This window comes from Lobosporangium transversale (genome assembly GCF_002105155.1).
Source record: "Lobosporangium transversale strain NRRL 3116 chromosome Unknown BCR41scaffold_21, whole genome shotgun sequence".
NCBI lineage: Eukaryota > Fungi > Mortierellomycota > Mortierellomycetes > Mortierellales > Mortierellaceae > Lobosporangium > Lobosporangium transversale.
The window spans coordinates 662,569-681,236 of record NW_019028999.1 but is presented as its reverse complement, the minus strand read 5'-3'; the positions used below and the strand labels follow the sequence as shown (position 1 = coordinate 681,236).

Sequence of the window (18,668 nt, the reverse complement as noted above, 5' to 3'; positions counted from 1 at the left end):
ACCTGAAATCTATTCCTATTATTTCCTTGAAAGGAGCTGAAGAATGGCTCAAAGGCCAAAGGTGTATATTTATCATTGACCATAGCTTTTGGCTCATCTTGTATGGACAAATTCAAAGGAAATTTCGATTATTGCACTTATAAGGTGTGCTTCAAATATATAAAGAAGGAGCTTTCGCCCTTTTCTTGAAGACATTTCTTAGAATTTCTGTACGCTTTCACTCCATTTTTATCCCTCAACCCACCCTCTTTCTAAAATATACCATACCCCCTATACCATCATTTATCCATCTATTTCATCAATAGCATCTAACAAATATATATCACCAGTTGGACAAGAACAAGAAAAGAAAAACAAAATGTCAAAAAAAATCATAGGAAATCTAATTCATCTCAAACAGCAGGATAGAATCGGCTGGATCGGTCTCGGCGAGATGGGCTATAACATGGCCAACAACCTTCAACGATATCTGACCTCACGATCGCTGACGATGACTGTTTGGAACCGCACTCCTGCCAAGGCTGCAAAGATGCACCACCATGGTGCTCGCGTTGCCAAATCCCTTGAGGACCTAGTAGCACAGAGCAACATCATTTTTACATCTTTGAAGAACGATGAGGCAGTCGAGGAGATCTATGAGATCTTGATTGACCTCGCTGGCCAGGTCGACCATTCTATTATCTTTGTGGAGACATCTACTATCTACCCTACTCTCGCAACCAAGCTCAAGGAACGACTTGCAGTCACGCCACAACACACATACCTCCAATGCCCCGTCTTTGGTCGCCCCTCCATGGCCAAGGCAGCAAAGTTGATCTGGGTCACCAGCGGCGATGAAAAGGCGATCAAGAAATTATGTTTATATTTTACCACGATGTCCAGAAGTATTATCCACCTCAAGACCACGGATGTAGCACGTGCATGCTCCTTCAAGTTAATCGGAAACTTTTTTGTCGTCGGCACTATGGAGTTATTGGCAGAAGGTTTGACATTGGCAGAAAAGGCAGAGGTCGACCAAGAATCCGTACTCAAGTTTATTGAAGCTTTCTTCCCTGCCCCCATGTGGACTGAATGCAGTAAAAGGATGACCCAGAGTTCTCGTGTTCTGAGCAAAGACCTTGGATTCTCGGTCGAACTCGGGCTAAAGGACGTAGGTCATATGCGGCAATTGGCACAGGAAACGGGTGCCTCGCTTCCCACTGCCGATTTAGCTTACAACCATCTAACCCAAGTGAAGGAACAAGGAAAGGGCGCTTATGACTGGAGTACTATGATCAGCGCTCTACGCATTTCACCAGCACCATCGAGACGGACATCTGAGGAGTCAAGGACACCACAGAGAATAGGAGACGAAGACCATGATGATGCTGAAGATGATCAAGCAGATATTGGACTCAAGAAGAATTTCAGTCCTCCAGCATACGATGCTTAACGATCTTTAGCATCAAAAAGGAGGAAAAAAAAAAATGAAAAAAGAAAAAGAAAACCCCCCCCCCAATGGATACATTTTCTTATAGATATACCCCACTCCTTTACTTTTTAGATCAGCATCCTCCCCGCATTTTTCTTAATAAAAAAAAAAAAAAAAAAAAAAAAAAAAATAAGGAAGCGTCGTTTTTCTCAAAAGTGTACTTTTTTCTTTTTGTTACTAGAAGAATCTTTACATTACGCCACCAAAAATGACCAACTACTTACACAAACATTCACGAGTTTTCTTAAAAACGTATTTGTCACCTTACTTATTAGACCTGTTGCATCTGATTAAATGGTTTTCGTAGGATCTGACGAATCAAAGAATGATATTTATTCGCATGTTCCTCAATTTCACAAGGAAAACAAAATAAAATCAAATACCAGCTTCTTTACCAAATGCGATGGGTTTCAAAAAAAAATATAATATCGAGTTGATTAAAGGATGGGTTTCAGGCTGGGGCCATAAAAAAATGATCGAGTGGCTAATTATATATCTTACTCATTGGTCTGCTAAAGCTTCCTGGTTTCCCAAAAGAGATAAAAGGAATGGTATTGGTGTTGAACCAGTGGCCCTGACCAAACTATCGTCTACTGTAGTCTGTACGTAGAGATGTCTGAGCAACTCACATTGGTTGAAGGTGAATGGATAGCTTCTCACCTCTTTTTCTCGTGGAGACTCCTACGCGAATCGTGTGATATCTAATAGATCTAATCTTCGGCGCAGTCCAAAGATGGCAGAACAAAAAGGAAGTAATTTTTCACCACACGAACCTTAAATTCCTAATAAGCTGGCAATCATATTAAATCTGGCAACTATACCAAAGCTGTCTTTAAAAAGAATGAAAAAAAAAAAAAAAAAAAAAAAAAAAAACACAGGGGTCCTCTGGGCTCATTGGTCAGCACCAGCGTTCCACAGATCCTTTTTTTCTTCTTCTTCTTCTTTTATTTCCTTATTTGGCAGTTGGTGTTCCATCCTATGTAAGCATAGCCAATAGCTCAAGGGAAAAGGGTCCCAAAGATCTGTAGATCTATAAACTCTTTAACAATTCCAGGGACAAAACACACATAACTCAAGCAAGCGGAGTTGATGGACACAAAATGCGTATAAAAGCTCCAATGTTCCTCACCGTTTTTTTTTTTTTTTTTTTTTGTTATCCATCATCAGTTTCCTGTTCTGATCCTCACCTTCCTTGACACTTGCCCTTCGCAGCTCCCTCTCATTACTTTGTACAAGTAGATCCAACTTAATCACTTTTTTCAATCTTTTTCAACATGGCCATCTTCCACAAGCTCGCTATCATTGCCACCGCCACTCTCGCCACCATGATTGCCGCTGCCCCTATCGATCCTATTGCCTCGACTGCTGCTGCTGCTGCTCCCTCAACGACCCGTCAAACCACCGCTACTCTGAACTTGGCGACGGATCAGGACGCGATCTCCGCCCAAGGCACTGGTTCCTCACCTTACTCCGGTCGTGGTACATGGTTCACTGACAAGGTTGGCTCGTGCGGTACTCCCTTCGACACTAACGACATGATCGTCGCCATGAATGCTCATCAGATGGGTGGCACTTCCCAGTGCGGAAAGACCGTCAAGATCCACTCTGGAGGCAAGACCGTCACTGCTCGCGTAACTGATACTTGCCCAGCTCAATTCTGTGCTCCCGGCTCGTTGGATCTAAGCCAGGCTGTCTTCAAGCAATTTGCTCCTCTCACCCAGGGCGTCGTCCAGATCCAATGGGAGTTTGTCTAAAATATTTCTTTCTTCTCTTCTCTTCTCTCCTCTCCTCTCTTCTCCTCTCCTCTCTTTTTTACTTTCATGAATCGATCTCGATTTGTACTCTATTGTAACCATAACAACTATATTTGTACTGCAACCACTTCAAAAAGACAACAATTTTACTCATAGACATTAGAAAAAAAAAAAAGAAACTTGAATAACTTGAATAAACTTAGACGAGAGCAGGCAGATGAAGGTCTCATGCTGGTTCATGAGCCCCTTCTCTATCTCCGTCATTAGATCCATTTCAGCCATATTGTCAGCAATGATATACTGTTTTTTTTTTTTTTTATTTTTTTTATTTTTTTTTTTGAAAAAAAACAAGGGGTCTAATCTTAACAGTACACCAAAAAGGAAAAAAAAAAAAAAAAATTGTTTACCACCCTCTTTTTTTTTTTTTTATGCTATTGTGCTTGTTTGTTTGTTTGTTTTGCTTTGCTTTTTGATGTTGTTGAACTCAATTGAACATGTTATACATGTAAACATGTAGATCTTTTTTTTTTTTTTTTTTTTTTTTCCTTCTTTCCTCCTTTCCCGTTCCACGTTCTTTGACCAAAAATGGAAGGTTATTGTTTTAAGAAAAAGTTTCTCTTTCTTTCTTTTCTTTAAATAATTATTATTATTATTATTATTATTTTTGGCCCTAATAAGAATGATGGAAAAACCATTTTCTTTGAGGAAATGTAATCCATTGATTTTCTATTACTAAAGAAAGAGAAAGGGAGAAAGGGAGAAAGAAATAAAATTATATTATGCTTTATTTATCTATCTCTGAATTCGAGGCTTTTCTAATCTACTAATCTACTAGACTATGTCTCTTATTTTTATGTTTTTTTTTTTTTTTTTTTTTTTTTTTTTTGGTATCTCTTAGGCCCAAACGAAGGAACTGCAAAGATATTCATGAGTAGAGTTGAGTGAAACGCCCGAGCAGTTGGACAACACTGGTGGCGATATCATCAAATCTTCTTTTATCTTCATTGCACTCTCTGTCTCAAATGGAAATGTGGACAAAAGTAGGCTTGCAGATGTAGATGTAGATGCAGACACAGACGACGAAACTTGTGAAGACATCATCATAGTTAGACACTGTGGCGTCATCAGAGGAGCCATAGGGAAGCTCGAGGATGTGCTTGAGGTCCAATCACTATTATAGCAAATATAGTCTGAACCATCCAAGGATGAAATTGCGCTTGAGGTATACATTGTGGTCATTGTTGGCGAACTGCACTCATCATAGGATGGTGTTAAGCATCCGTATGAAGAATAGGGTGATGAAGGGCAGCTTAAAGATAGTTCCGATATGGTAGTGCAGAGTCCATTGTTCGTCGTGTCCCACTGAGCATCATCACGGGCAAGACATTCAGGCTCAAAGGATTCCATCGACAATAACGAAGGGAACATGTTCGCTTCCAATACAGAGTTCTCCTCTTGGCACAGAGGCGAAGGAAGAGATTCAATGCCGGATGAAAAACTCGAGTTCGAACCAAAAGATTGCGACATGTATTGGATAAGTTCACCTTGGTTAGCATATTCATCATCCTTAGCATCAACATCTTCAGATTCGATAGCAGCCTTATCATTTGTGTTCCTGGATCCAAACTGCTGATGTGAGGATTTGAAGTGAGGTGATGGTATCGAGAATGGAGATGAATTCACAGGATTGTATCGGTGAGCCCTTTGAGTGTTGCGCTTGCGTCGCAATCGATTAGTGGACAATGTGGCGTCCAAAGACTTATCAATCGAGAATGTAGATTCAAAGATCAGCGATGGCGAAGGACTTTCGGGCGATGGCGAAGGACTTTCGGACTTGACCAAAGGAGGGGTTTTGTTAGTGGGAGGAGTCGAAGGAGAGGCCTGGAGATCTGAGGTTGTGGATTCTTCTGCACTCTTCTTGGCGGCATTAGCCATCGCAGCCAGCGCTAGAGCGCGTTTGCCGGTGCCTCGTTTGACGGGCGTGAACTTGTAATTCGGATACGCGAGCTTGTGTTCGACTTTAGCCTTTTCAGCAAGTTCCATGTAATACTGTTGCCGCTCAGGCGTCTCATTCTTCCAGTCGTTGGCGAGTTTGGCAGAGAGTACCGGAGCAATCATCCCTCGATATGCTTTTGCATTCTCTCTGCGGTAAATGAAAAAACAATTGAGTGGTCTAGGAACCTTTTTTTCAGGTCGTGTAGTAGAGCCCGAATTGGTGGACTTTGTAGGCACGCGAGCCTTGGGCTTGCAGGTGACAAATAAAGGAGAGGACATGATGGCTCCACAAGGAAGATGTCAGAAGTCTCGTAAAAGGAAAAGGTGAGGATGATGAGATTCAGACCAAAGGTGTAGAAAAGAGATATATATAAAGATTCTAAAGACTTGAGGAATTGAGAAGCAAGAGGAGTTGAAAGAGAGGAAAAGAAGGGTCAGAAATTAAAATCACTTCAAATACATTCGAGCTGTATGGCCATGTGGGCCATGTGGTATGGACAATGTGTACAAATAGTGGGGAAAGCCTCAGGTATAGATGGCTAGAAGAGAAAAAGTCAGAGGAAAACACATGCATCGTTCCTGAAATTTGATCAGTTACGCTGGAAACAAGAAGGCTGAGTATGGCGGCTGGCAAAAGTGTAGCATCGTGAATGTGGTTTTTTTTTTTTTTTTTTTTTTTTTTTTTTTTTTTAAAAAAAAACAACAACACCAAGAACAAACTTACAATATACAAGGAATGTTTAGCTGTAACGTTTGTTTTTTGTAGGCGCAATAGAGGTAAACTGACGAGTATGCAAGAAAAAAAAAAAAAGACTTTGACGGTAGAACACTGGATGTATGGCAGGTGTGATAAGCAGAGATGCAGGGTGTCGACGGGATGTGGTCAGACGCGGACAACGGCATCTTTTTATACACTGGGAAACAAACTGATCAATTGGCGTTATTGAAGACTTACATGCAGATAGAAAAAAAAAGGCATGAGTGATCATGGGCAGCCTCTCAACCACCCTTCATACTTGCAATCAAAACAAACATGAAACTAAGGACTTGGAATCGGCTGAAAGCCTGTTGCATCCAATCAAACAAAACAAAAAAAAAAAAGGATCAATCACCACTGACAACTATTACAAAAGAACCAAGAGAACGCAAGTTTCACTTGTCAAAAGAGAGCGTGTCCATTCTGGGGACTGAACCAAACGTCTGTAACCTACTCTGTACTTGTCTCTCATCAGAGCATAATCGTTCATTGAATAGTATCTGTATCTTTAAAAAAGCTGTGTCCTGCATACAGAGCTTTCCTAGAATGAATATGTCAACAGTTGAGTTTGACAATAACAGATGTGGTTCGCTAAAAAAAAAAAAAAAAAAAAAAAAAAAAACCATTGAACAAATAACACTGGACATTGAAAAGTCTTGCACATCCTTTTTTTTTTTTTTTTTTTTTTTTTTTTTCATTCTAGGAAACAATAGGTTGAAAATAAAATGAACGTTAATAAATCCAAACTTGAAGCTCAGAGCCCTCATTAATTCTAACGAGTTCAAGTAATGCAAGCGTTTTTTTTTTATATTTATATTTTTTATTAAGAAAAATAGGAGAAATGATATAATATTACATGTTATTAAATGAGGACAATCCAGGCCGGTCCTTCTCTCCGCAGCTCATTGACATTTTAGGACGACAATCGTATAATTGTAAAGGGCAAAGGAAAAAAAAAAAAAAAAAAAAAAAAAAAATTTACAGAAGTAGATCAAAATTTTTGAAATTCGGTATTCTCTCAATTTCAAACGTTACAAAAGCATCAAAATCGCTTGTCGGAAATATTACGCGTATGGACCACTTTTTGTCCGACTAGAATTTGATTTGTTGATCGCGAGGAGAGAACACAAGATCCAATATGCAGTCAACTCTTTACCCTTCCTCGTTACGCGAGTAATACAGATGATGCAATATCAAAGTGATGTATTTCCTTTTTACGTTCTATTTTAGGGAAAAAAAAAAAAAAAAAAAAACTTCTCTAGCTAATTCATTTGCGAGAGAACAACAGGTTTCCATGAGCATCGAAAAGAGGCTGGCTATCTTCTGAAGACAGCGAGCATGGATGAATTCGATCATGGATCTACTCTAAAAATAAAGCAATTTCGTGGAAGGGGCTACACTCCATGTCTAATTGCACATTTGTATCCTTGTTCTTTAGAGAAAAAAAAAAAAAAAAAAAATGGCGCCTTGGAAATCCTTAGTCTGCAAACACTCTCAATGTGGCTATTGTGAGAATATTGATTTAGGATTGTCTCCATAAGAATATATTGCGCGACGATCCCCAATATGGCGACTAAAGACGCTTTTTTTTTTTTTCTATCCCCTTCAACTTTTTTTTTTTTTTTTTTTTTTTTTTGCATTCTAATATAGAAAAGAAGGAGAGAGAGAGGCGAAGGAAAAGCGTCGATGTGTTTATGCAGATCCATACAGCAAGCAATTTGATGCTTCGATGCAAGTGTGGTCAATCTTCAGTTTGGACAGCTTGGGATACATTTGTCCTTTTTTTTTTTTTTTTTTTTTTTTTTTTTTTTCATTTGAACCTTCAATGTAATGACTTTCTCTCTAGTCTTTTGTTTCACTGAACCGAACCCGGACATGGTTCTATAAAAAACGTGGCAGTAACATACTCCTGCTCGTTGATCTTTCTGCTTCATTGCATTACTCTCTTTTTTTCTGTTTACTTGCGCGCAAAAAATTGGTGTGCTTTATTCTGTTTACTCTTCCTTCCCCCCCTCTTGCATAACTATTTGAATTACATGGTCTTTTGAAGCCTAGATAGGAAGTTGAGGATTAGGTATCCTTTAATTCAGACAAAAAAAGACTTGCAGCTTATGCTGCAGTCAACTGATCCAATTGGACCTCCAAGAGGCGAATCTTGACATCCTTCTGTGCAAGCTGGTTCTTCAGATCTTCGTTTTCTTGGCGCAGCTTGTGATAGGCTTCTTGGTAGTCCTTGTCGGTCTTGGGCGCTGCAACAATGGTTTCAGCAGCCTGGGCAGCAGCACTCGCCACAAACTCTTTCTTGACAGAGGAGGTGAAGCCCTTCTCGAGCGAGATCAACTTTGGATTAGCAGTCTCGCCACCAAACCAAGCATCGGCAGTCAAGGCGGGCTCGTCGCCAATACAGTCAGGGAAAAGATCTGCTTGGAAGGAATCCGACTAGTACATGAAGCAAGTTATCAAAAAGAATCAATAGCTTGCTCGTAGTAGTAGTAGTAGTAGTAGTAGTAGTAGTATACAGTAGCTTTTTTTTTTTTTTTTTTTTTTTTTTTTTTAATTTTTCTATTTCAACAATCCAACAATCCAACAATAACCCGAATTATATTTACCTTGCGAGGAACAGTGAAGCTGATGGGTTCTACCATTCCATTTGAAACCTTGTAAGCCCTAGCGATTTCACAATCGTTGATGTTCAAGGCACGCTTGGGCATAAAGCCAAGACCACGCTGGGGAACATTTGATCCAAACTCGGAGAGGGAGTACAGCTCATCGTTCTCGTACTCGTAATAACGGATATTGCCGTCACTATGAAAGACATTTTGGAGTGTTAAAAAATGACTATCCATGACAATATATTACACACAATGGCACCAAATCGATGCTAACCTAGGAGGATATCCTCCTCAAGAACAAACTTACCCCTTGCCAGCGAGGTAGAGCATGTTACTGTCAATATCATAGAAGGGCATAATCACACCGGAGGAGGTGTCCAAGTTGTTTGATCTCAGAGGCTGGTCAAAACTGGCGGTATCCCAGATGTTGATCTGGCGATCGGACATCTTGGAGAATCCAGTAGTGGCGATACGGCCGGTGTCGCCCATCCAGACAGCACGAGAGCCCTTAATTCCTGAGTGAGAATCTCCTTGCTTTGGATGAAGAAAGAAAAAGTACACGTTTGTTTTGAATTTTAATAAAAGCTTAAATGACCCGATCCTGCATTTTATCCGTTAAGAGCATTCCAGTCCATTGAGGCTGAATATCTCGTGACCTACCATAATGATCTTATTACTGCGAACATCAAAGACGCGGAGCTTCTTGTCACGGCAGGTGGTTGCTACCAAGGTTCCGTTGTAGTTCCAGGCAACGCTCTGGATGATCTCCAAGTGTCCAGTGATCTCCTGTTTCTCCATACCCTTCTCAACGTCCCAAAGCTTCATGGTCAAGTCGGTAGAAGCAGACAGAAGTACGTTTTCAGCTACAGGATTAAATAAGACCTGACCAACCTTGCGTCCGTGAGTGGTCAATCGGACAACAGGTTCAATATCCTCTTCTCCAAGCTCCTCGGGAATGGTATAGATGAAGACTTTGCTATCCTCAGCGCAAGAGGCGATTAAGTGATCGTTGAATGGTGAAAAGTCGGTGTCCAATACGGCAGCAGAATGGCCACGATAAAGAGGAAGGGCATCCGGGATCTTGCCTAAAAAGAACGTTGCAATCCACAAATGCACCAGATTTTTTTTTTTTTTTATTTTTTATTTTTTTTTTAGAACAGACATACGCTTCAAATTCTCCGCATCTGGGTAATTCTTTCATTTCATTTTTTTTTTTTTTTTTTTTTTTAACGAGTTGAACGGAAAAGGGCTCTTCGCCCTGATTTTGCATGTGTGACGTTCAATATGTCATGAGAAAAAAAAAAAGGAACTTACCAGTCATGGACAAGGGAATGACGGCAAAGGCTCCACCACCACTCGAGTTCCAGTTCAAGGCGAAGAATTTCTAAAAAATAATAATAATAATAATAATAATAATAATAATAATAATAATAATAATAATAATAATAATAATAATAATAATAATAATAATAATAATAATAATAATAATAATAATAATAATAATAATAATTGAAACCAATTAGTTTGAGATCGTACAAAGTTTTAAGAAAGGTTGTAAAGCCAATTTTTTTGTTTTTTTGCTTTTTTTTTTACTTACAGGATTGACCTTGATCAAGTTGGTATCCCAGGCATTGCCAGAGACCTTGACGTTATCATAGCAAACTTCACGTCTTCCGACTGTACCATAGACGTGTCTATAAGAGTCCACCAAAGCAAACGACAATTAAAAACGAAATCCTTTGTCCTGAGCCTAAAAGCGTTTTTTTTTTTTTTTTCCTTTTTTATGATGTTTAGGTTTGAAGATCCTGACTTGTTTTTTTTTCTTTTCTTTTCTTTTCTTTACCTGTATTTGGAGGGACGAACAAAGCGGGACGACATCTATGAAGTTGATGAAGTTGATGAGATTTTAAAAAGAAAAAGCATGTCAAAAAAAAAAAAGCCGTTCAATATATTAATTCCTGTATTTGATGTTGTTGATGTTAGATCCTTTTTATAAACGAAGGGATTTCTTCCTCCTTTCGAATGAAAATGACCAAAAAAAAAAAAAAAAAAAAAATCGCGACATCTGTGATGCATTCTTTTTTTTTTTTTTTTTTTTTTTGCTTCTAAATTCAGTTGGAGTTCCGAGTCGCGTTGACTAGAGACAAAAGGCATGTTCATCATCTCACTTGACAGGAACGTGACAATTATGGATGGTGAGCACATCAAAAGCATTCAACTCAACACGTACTCTTTTTCTTTTTCTTTTTCTTTTTCTTTTTCTTTTTTTTTTCTTCTTCTTTTCTTCTTTTTCTTCCTTTTTTTTTAATAAGGCTATATCGAGACTACAAGTAAAGGTACTGAGGTGACGGGGAATGTAGACGGAAGAGTAGGGGATTGCTGCCTGGATTAGAGAGAGGGAGAGGGAGAAGGCGGGAAGGTTGAGAGGAGGAAAAAAGGTTTTTTGAAAGAGAGAAGAGGAAATAAAATAAAAAAGTACGTTTTCTGTTGTGCCTATCCTCCACCTGCATCACATACTTTTTGCTTTTGAGCCAAAATAGTGAAAATGCAGACCAGAGGGAAAGGGGGAGGGGGAGGACCCAGGACGGTGTAGCATTTGCGATTCTCTTTCACCTTGAAACCAGCCCAGTTCCACACACATTTTTACTCTTTTCATCTTTCTATCCTGATCTGCCCTTGGTGGCCATTACACATGGCATCGCATGGTATAGCATAGCATAGCATAGCATAGTAAAGCATAGAGATCGTTGATCTACAGGACATTTGGACAGTGCCATTTTAAACCCTGATCCGCTCCAGTTTCTTTCTTCAATCCACATTCATGATATATTTTTTTTTATTATACAAATCACATTGTCTTTTTTTCTGATAAATAGCATGTCAAGTTGTCATCGGCTACAATTACAAGGAATGTGTGAATCTTTGTTTTGTTTGTTTTGTTTTTTCTTTGGAGATAATAAAAAAAAAGAAAAAAAAAAGAAAAAGGAAAAAAAAGCTAGCTTAGCCTGGTCTATGCGTGTTATACGAAGTAGGAAAAAAAAAAAAAAAAAAAAAAAAAAGAAAAGAAAGAAGGTAATATTTTACAAAACAGAGCAAAAAGCGATTACAGAAATGAAGTGTAAAAAAAAAAAAAAAAAAAAAATTATCAAGCAATATTGCAACTGTTCTTTTTCTAATCAAAATCCAACAGTTCTCGACTCCTCTCATTAGTAATCTCCATCAGACTCAGAACGCTTGACAACAAAAGGATATGCAGTCCTGTTTTATCAGCGACATTGGCGATCGAAGCGGTATGGATTATCAGCTTGTCAGAGGCTCCTACATGGCTGCTCTGTAGCTTTGCAACTCTGGTGGCAGGTCCAAGACTGGTTGTATGACACAATAGAATATCTGATCCTGGGGGTGCCATGATGCCCTGACTATTGCCTGTGGTCCATTGATAGATGCGACCCTCAAATTCAAATGCCCAGCAGACAGAACCAGGTCCAGAGTATTCTGAGACGTATCGATCGGGCCTCTCAAAGTCGTATTCCGGTTGATAGGGCGCTGTTATCTTTTTGTACTGAAGCGAATTCTTCTCGACAGCCTTCTTGAACGCGATCATGTCCCGGAACTGGACATTGACATCCTTGGATTCCGTGGTCAGATACAGGTCGAGAAGATGCTCACCCTTGTTCTTGATCTTGCAGACCTGATTGTTTTTATGATCCTTGATAGTTATGCTCCGACTTGACCCGTCAGACTTTGATTGGAACGTATATGATTCCTTCTTGGTCTCGGATACGCACTTGATCCTCGGAGAGAGCAAACCTCCTGCTGTGAGGGTGTAGGTGATCGTGGGAGGGATAGAGGGGCTGAACGGGGTAGGATCATCACGATTGCTCAGAACAGCCGGTGGTGGGGGTGTCAATGGCATGACTATGTGGGATGGCGAAGCAAAAAAAAAAAAAAAAAAAAAAAAAAAAGAAACCCTAGAAAGAAAGTAAACAAAGTACGTCAGCGGACATGAACTACTGATTAGGATAAAGGATGGTCTTCAAAAACAGCTACGCCTAATGTCAAGGAGTATTTTTTTTAAAGCCTTTATGTGTATATATAATAATAACAGAAGAGAAGGAGGGAAAAAAAAAAAAAAAAAAAAACTCGAGCTGGTATGCGTCTGAAACAATCTGACAAAGTGGGGAAAATAACATGTTTTTTAATCGTTTGACAGGTTCCACTGGTTTGGTAAAAGCAACCGTGGTATTAAAAAAAGAGTAGAGCTTTCATTAGGTCCGCTGTATTCCCTTCCTTCTGCCCTTCCAGTGCTCTCAATGCTAAATCCGGCTCTAGGTTGTGACGAGCTCGATGATGCTTTTATGCAGATCAATAGAGCCACATGCCAGAATACCATTCATATTCCAACCTATTGAACCTTCTCTTCTCTCTCTCTTTTTTTTTTAATGTTCAGTTACATCAATCTTTTTTTGCTCTCTATAAAAAAAAAAAAAAATAAAATAAAATAAAATAAAATAAAATAAAAAATAAAAGAGTAACTTGGATAGGGAGCTCAGAATGTACCTGATGCTCATATGAATAAGTATTAAACGCGACATCAGCATTGTCCGTTAGAAACAATATGACATAGTCAACCCTGCCTTTGGCCTTTTCAGATCCACATCTTTTCATTTGTTCATATTAAAAAGATTGGGGGAAAATAAAAAGAAAAAGAAAAAGAAAAAGAAAAAGAGCAAGATCGAAGGGGATATGTGTTGTGTGACATACAAAGGACTATGTACGAAAGAATCGACAATAGGTAAAACACAAAGTGCTGTGTGAAAGTGTGGGAGAGATCAGGTACTTACTCTATATGTTAAAAAGAGACAAGAAAAGTTGTCAAGAGAATATGAATGGGTGATATTATGTGCAATTTGGTAAGGTAGGTAAGTTGGGGGAATCGAGTTGGTCTTAATGGATGAGATGTGGCAAGGATGAAAAAAAGAAAGAAAAAAAAAATTATGAGAGCAGATATGTTTAGAAGAAAGAAAGGCGTTTGGAGTTGATAGAGATTGAAGGAAAGGAGATGTTTATTGTGAATGTGTAGATGTGGGTCGACAAGAGATGCTTTAAATATGAGTCTCAAACAAAAAAGAAAAAAGAAAAAGAAAAAAGGCGAATGAGGTACAAGAGTTTGAGCAAGAAGAAGAAAGGGAACAGAGGATATGGAATCGAAAGAAAGAAAGAAAGAAAGAAAGAAAGAAAAATTTACTGTCCAAAAAAAAGCTTTTAAAAAAAAAAACTGTGGGCGGAGGAAATATGATCGGGCAGTTTTAATTCATTTAAAAAAAAAAAAAAAAAAACCCTTTATTGTCTATTCACTTGCAGGAAAAGTAAAAAAAAAAAAGCATGCAGTTGCAAACAATTGAAGGCCATTTTGGGCATGCAGGCCTACAAATGTGTATGTGTGTGTATGCATGTTTGTGTGCATCTTCATTTATTGTCCCCCTGCCCTGTCGACCTGCCAACATCTTATCCTCTCGATCCGAATGTCTCTCTGTCTCCTCGGACTGGCTACTTTTCCAAACAACTTCAACAGTTTGGACCGGGAACTTTTTCTTTCTTTCTTTTTTTTTCTTTTTTTCTTACTTTTTCCATAGCTGTGAAGGTTGCATTGTTCAACTTGATGCATATCCCAATCTCATACACAAAGACACTCGCGTTACACTGTTCTACAATCGTAAAAAAAAAAGAGACTGGAAAGGACAAGGTTGAAGGAGAGATCAATATACTGACTGTATGAATTGGTTCAAAGAAAGCTTTTGTTCCTGAACCTCCGTCATAGTTCAGGGTGGGATACCTCATGATCTTGGTGATTGCCTAATTGTTTTCTTTACTGTGGTCATACTCTCTCCGTACCATTGGCGGTACATGCGGTGCACTGTCTTCAGATCCTCTATAAAAAATACAAATAAAAATAAAATAAAATAAAAAAAATAAAAAAAAAAATGCTACGCCCACCCTTTACTTTATTTTTATTTTTTTTTTTTTTTGTCTCCTTTCTCCCACGCTATCCAATCTCACTTTGATTGTTACCTCAATCTGAAGCCGAGATCGGTCCTTATTTCTTTTTTTTTTTTTTTTTTTTTTTTGCTTTTGATTTTGATTTTGGGTAAAACCTAGGATTACTAATTCATTTGAACAACTGAATCGAAAATATATAATAATAATAATAATAAAAAAATACATAGTAATAAGCTAAACTATATCCATAAATAAAATTATTATATATATATACGGTACAGGATGACGTTTGTTTTTTTTTTTTTTTTTTTTTTTTTTTCTGGTTGGTTGTCTAACGACTGAGCAAGCCCTTTTGAATCTTTTTGGGGATAAAGATTTATGCATGTGTTCGAGTTGATCAAAAAAAAAAAAAATAAAATAAAATAAAATAAAATAAAAAAAATAAAATAAAATAAAGGGGGAAAGGCTACTGGGTATATACCTTTTTTTAGGGTATGAAAAAAAAGCCGTACAGCAATTGGAGGGAAGAGGAGATCTGTTTATCCTTTAGCTTCATCTTTCATTCCCGGTAACTTTTAACAAAAATCATCAAGGAAAAAAAAAAAAAAAAAGAAGAAATTGTCAGCTTTGTAAATACAAATGTTTACATTAATGCTCCTGAACAACATATTTATTGTAGGATTGTAGGACTATTTCTCTTCAATAAAAAGTATTATTCGGTAGGAAAAGAAAGGAAAACGAATGGAGATCGGCAAAAAAAAAAAAAAAAAAAAAAGGAATTTTCCCAAGTCTAAAACACAATAAATACTCTTTCGGATTTGCTCCGCTTGCCGATTTTCCAAACCCACGGAAAATAAAATATCTCAAATAAAAAGATTAAAAAAAAACCCTTTACTTTGCTTTTTTACACAGAAAACGTGGGACATTAGGACTACATGTATTGTATAAATATATACTTTTGCTCTTGTAAACACTTAATACTTTCCAAGTGTACATTTATACATCTGTACACCGTCAAAACTAACCGTCAGAAAAAGCTTATAAGGTTGGGTCATACAGGGAATGGAGCAATTTTAATGAACATTCTTATTCCTTCAACTTTTGGAGAAAAGAACAAAAAAAAAAAAAAAAAAAAAAAACTACCACATTGTTGATTATTATAAATACATAAATGTCCACACTGACACTGGAGCATCTTCTGTATCCAATGACACGAGACCGTTGTTCAGTCTTTTTGGGGTCTCAAAGCCATAAAACCTGATTTGGGAGTCTGCCACTAAAAACATTCATGTACGTGAATACCATGAGTACTATTGAGCCCACTGCTGTGATTTTGATTTTTGGCATACATTCATTTGGCTTTCCTCCCCTTTTTTTTTTTTTTTTTTTTTTTGGACGCGTCGTCTGAAGTGTGGGAAACTCTTGTGAATTACATTCATGTTTATTTACATTTGTATGTACTGTATGCGATAACTTCCCATCCAAGGATATTAAAAGGAGTGTGAAAAGGCATTTCACAACCTGTTCAAAATAGACGAGGTGGTTTTTATATATTAATATTGTTATTATTGTTAATATTGCTATTCGTCTTCTCCTTCTCCCTTCTGACGATTATTATTGGGCGTGGATATATAAAGGACATGGAACAGAAGGCATTTGGACATGACACATGTATATATCTGTAAGGGCACATTGGGCTATGCATCGCTCTCTTACCTTTTTTTTTTTTTTTCATTCAGTCGTCGATATTGTGGAGGAAAGTGGAGACGACCAAATTAGTCCACGATTGGTACAGCATCTGAGCGTAAACCGCGCTCGTGCATCCATGCGTTGCAATACCTTCATGCATGCGCCCCTGATTCTCGGATGCTAAACTTGACCTGCCCAAATTTATGCGCATAGTTCTCTTAATGACTTTTTCTCATTTATCTCTCTCTTTCTCTTCATCCACTCCACACTGAGAGATATCTTTTTATTATTATTATTATTATTATTATTATTATTATACAAAAGAAGCGCTCGTTTAATATGAAGGTAAAAAGTAGATGTTTCAGTGCCGGACAGGATAATTATTGAGTCCTTCGTAGTCTGTTGACTGTATCAAGAACTCAATACTTAATAACACCAATCATGGATGGGTTTAAAAGCCTGCTCTGTTGAGAGTAACATTAGTTACATGGGCTAGAAACATCTGTCGGAACCTTTTTTCAATCCTCCTGAAAATTAACGGGTGTTAGCTAATTGCCGTTGCGCGCGAAAATACGAATCATAATGTATATAAATACAGGTGTTTGTCCAAGATTCCCTTTTTCTTTTCTTAAATAGAAATAACAAGGATAAAATTGAAATGAAAAAAAAAACGTTCCTTTCTCACTCTCTTTTGACTATTAAACCTTGGGATTGGTTACAAAGCAAGAGCTTATGGTGTTTATTTATTTATTATTGAAGAGGACTTTTTTTTTTTTTTTTTTTTTTTTACAAGGGCTAGAATGCGCTCCTGTTACCTATTATCAATAATCAGCAAGGCATGTATGTATATTGTGTTTGTCTTTTTTTTTTTAAAAAAAACTTTTTTTTAACCCTTATTGTCATTTTGCTTCATGATATAATAATATCGTAGGAAATATAAAGATATATAGTATATATAAAAAAAGTCAAGCAATATTCACGTCGCGTGGAAAGAAAATAAAACACTGATACTGATATCTTAAAGTTCATGAACCACACTCTCTACGCCTTCTTCAAAACTGATGGTGAGTTTGTTGAGGAGAATCCAGGGATGTAGGCGTTCAATCCTGCAGTGGCTGTAGGTGCTGATGCAGACCCTGATCCTGGACCTGGGTGCTGTACTGGGTTCTCTGACCATAGTCCATCCCGTTTCCAGCCACTAACCAACACTTTAATCTAAATAATAGCAATAGAAAAAAAAAAAAAAAAAACTCGTGTTAAGAGTGGCTTTTTTTTTTTTAAAAAAAAAAAAAAAAAAAAAAAAAAAAAAAGATTGTATACATACGACCAATGGTAATGGAATAGGTTTCGATAGCCGTTTACGATCATAAACTAGACTGTCATAGATTGCGTCGTGATTCTTGGGGTTGATGGCACTTAGTGCTGGGTTGTCGCTGTTCGCGCTCGGCACTATATGCCAACGTCCCTTCGTCCATTGTTCGCGCGTCTTGTTCCAATGCTCTAGACCCGTATTTGAATAGGATGGTTTTGATAAAGTCGATGATGAAGATTCCGTCATCGGAGTACTTGGCACTATCATCGCTTCTGTTGTGGATGGTGTCGTGAGATCGTCATTGCCAGGGTTATGATTGGATGATATCTCTGAACAAGTCGCCACCGTTGCCAAGATTTGATCCTGATATGATCCCTCACCATAGTACCTTCGGTATTCCGGTGATGCCATCCCTGCCATCGTATCAAAAAATGGATCGCCTGTGGCCCATTCAGGTTTCTCTGTCGGTGGAGTCGGCCTTACTATTGTTGTTGTTGTTGTTGTTGTTGTTGTTGCTGCTGCTGCTGTTGCCTCATCATCTTCTTCAGAGTCAGTAACTTCCTTTTCTGCTTCTTTAGAAGTTTCTTCTTTTTTTACAGCAGCAATGACTGGTGCAGTTTCGATGGACCTTGCCGACATTTCTTCATTTGGACTCCCTGTCTTAGATAATGATGTACAGTCATTTTCCATTGCAGACTCTGTTCGCTTTTGCTCTATACAATCCGCCATAGTTTAATCTGACCAAGGTATCTGCTGAATATGGAGAATGTTGAATATAGAAAACAAAAGTAAACGCAAAAGAATATGTCGAAAGTGAAGGTTCCAAAAGAAAAAAAAAAAAAAAAAAAAAAAAGGTCTTCTTCCTGATATCCTGTCTCGTTTGTAATTCTTGTTGATTCCTGGTTTAGCAATGTGTTTTTTTTTTTTTTTTTTTTTTGCAATGAACAACAAAATGGCTCTTCAAGTTCTTCAAGTTCGTTTATTTTATTTTATTTATTTTATTTTTTTAATTCATCTTTTGGAGCTAAAGCCACATGAACAAAGTGAGCTGGACTCCTGGTGAGTTTTTTTTTTTTTT

At 37.8% G+C, this 18,668-nt stretch overlaps 6 protein-coding genes across 6 annotated transcripts; 2 read left to right on the top strand and 4 right to left on the bottom strand.

Annotated features, from left to right (window-relative positions):
* BCR41DRAFT_354911 (NAD binding domain of 6-phosphogluconate dehydrogenase-domain-containing protein) lies at nucleotides 1-1,490 on the top strand. Its single transcript, XM_022024423.1, has one exon. It carries the CDS (start codon nucleotides 359-361, stop codon nucleotides 1,430-1,432), a length of 1,074 nt encoding a protein of 357 aa, XP_021880942.1. The 5' UTR covers nucleotides 1-358; the 3' UTR covers nucleotides 1,433-1,490.
* Nucleotides 1,491-2,901: 1,411 nt separating this feature from the next.
* Nucleotides 2,902-3,219, top strand: BCR41DRAFT_281069 (RlpA-like double-psi beta-barrel-protein domain-containing protein-containing protein; the record flags this gene model as incomplete). The annotated part of the gene is made up of 1 exon (XM_022020230.1): nucleotides 2,902-3,219. A coding segment is annotated over one exon (318 nt), but the record flags the coding sequence as incomplete, so codon positions are not given.
* A 1,983-nt stretch (nucleotides 3,220-5,202) lies between these two features.
* Nucleotides 5,203-5,403, bottom strand: BCR41DRAFT_292955 (hypothetical protein; the record flags this gene model as incomplete). Its single annotated transcript, XM_022020378.1, has 1 exon — nucleotides 5,203-5,403. A coding segment is annotated over one exon (201 nt), but the record flags the coding sequence as incomplete, so codon positions are not given.
* A 2,683-nt stretch (nucleotides 5,404-8,086) lies between these two features.
* BCR41DRAFT_371273 (hypothetical protein) lies at nucleotides 8,087-10,467 on the bottom strand (the record flags this gene model as incomplete). Its single annotated transcript, XM_022026584.1, has 7 exons — nucleotides 8,087-8,416; nucleotides 8,587-8,782; nucleotides 8,897-9,123; nucleotides 9,250-9,674; nucleotides 9,904-9,973; nucleotides 10,187-10,283; nucleotides 10,433-10,467. The coding sequence occupies 7 exons, from the start codon at nucleotides 10,465-10,467 to the stop codon at nucleotides 8,087-8,089; spliced, it is 1,380 nt and encodes a 459-aa protein (XP_021880939.1).
* A 1,269-nt stretch (nucleotides 10,468-11,736) lies between these two features.
* Nucleotides 11,737-12,514, bottom strand: BCR41DRAFT_354909 (hypothetical protein). The gene has a single exon (XM_022024422.1). It carries the CDS (start codon nucleotides 12,503-12,505, stop codon nucleotides 11,762-11,764), a length of 744 nt encoding a protein of 247 aa, XP_021880938.1. The 5' UTR covers nucleotides 12,506-12,514; the 3' UTR covers nucleotides 11,737-11,761.
* A 4,557-nt stretch (nucleotides 12,515-17,071) lies between these two features.
* Nucleotides 17,072-18,428, bottom strand: BCR41DRAFT_422680 (hypothetical protein). The gene is made up of 2 exons (XM_022030179.1): nucleotides 17,603-18,428; nucleotides 17,072-17,493 (listed from the first exon to the last, which is right to left on the bottom strand). Exons 1-2 carry the CDS (start codon nucleotides 18,317-18,319, stop codon nucleotides 17,320-17,322), a joined length of 891 nt encoding a protein of 296 aa, XP_021880937.1. The 5' UTR covers nucleotides 18,320-18,428; the 3' UTR covers nucleotides 17,072-17,319.
* Nucleotides 18,429-18,668: the final 240 nt, after the last annotated feature.

Excerpts from the sequence above, each read along its gene's own strand:
- BCR41DRAFT_354911 (XM_022024423.1), top strand. The coding sequence starts at position 359 with ATGTCAAAAAAAATCATAGGAAATCTAATTCATCTCAAACAGCAGGAT.
- BCR41DRAFT_354909 (XM_022024422.1), bottom strand. The coding sequence starts at position 12,505 with ATGCCATTGACACCCCCACCACCGGCTGTTCTGAGCAATCGTGATGAT.
- BCR41DRAFT_422680 (XM_022030179.1), bottom strand. The coding sequence starts at position 18,319 with ATGGCGGATTGTATAGAGCAAAAGCGAACAGAGTCTGCAATGGAAAAT. Across the intron at positions 17,494-17,602 it reads CTATTCCATTACCATTGGTC|ATTAAAGTGTTGGTTAGTGG; the intron begins GTATGTATACAA and ends GCTATTATTTAG.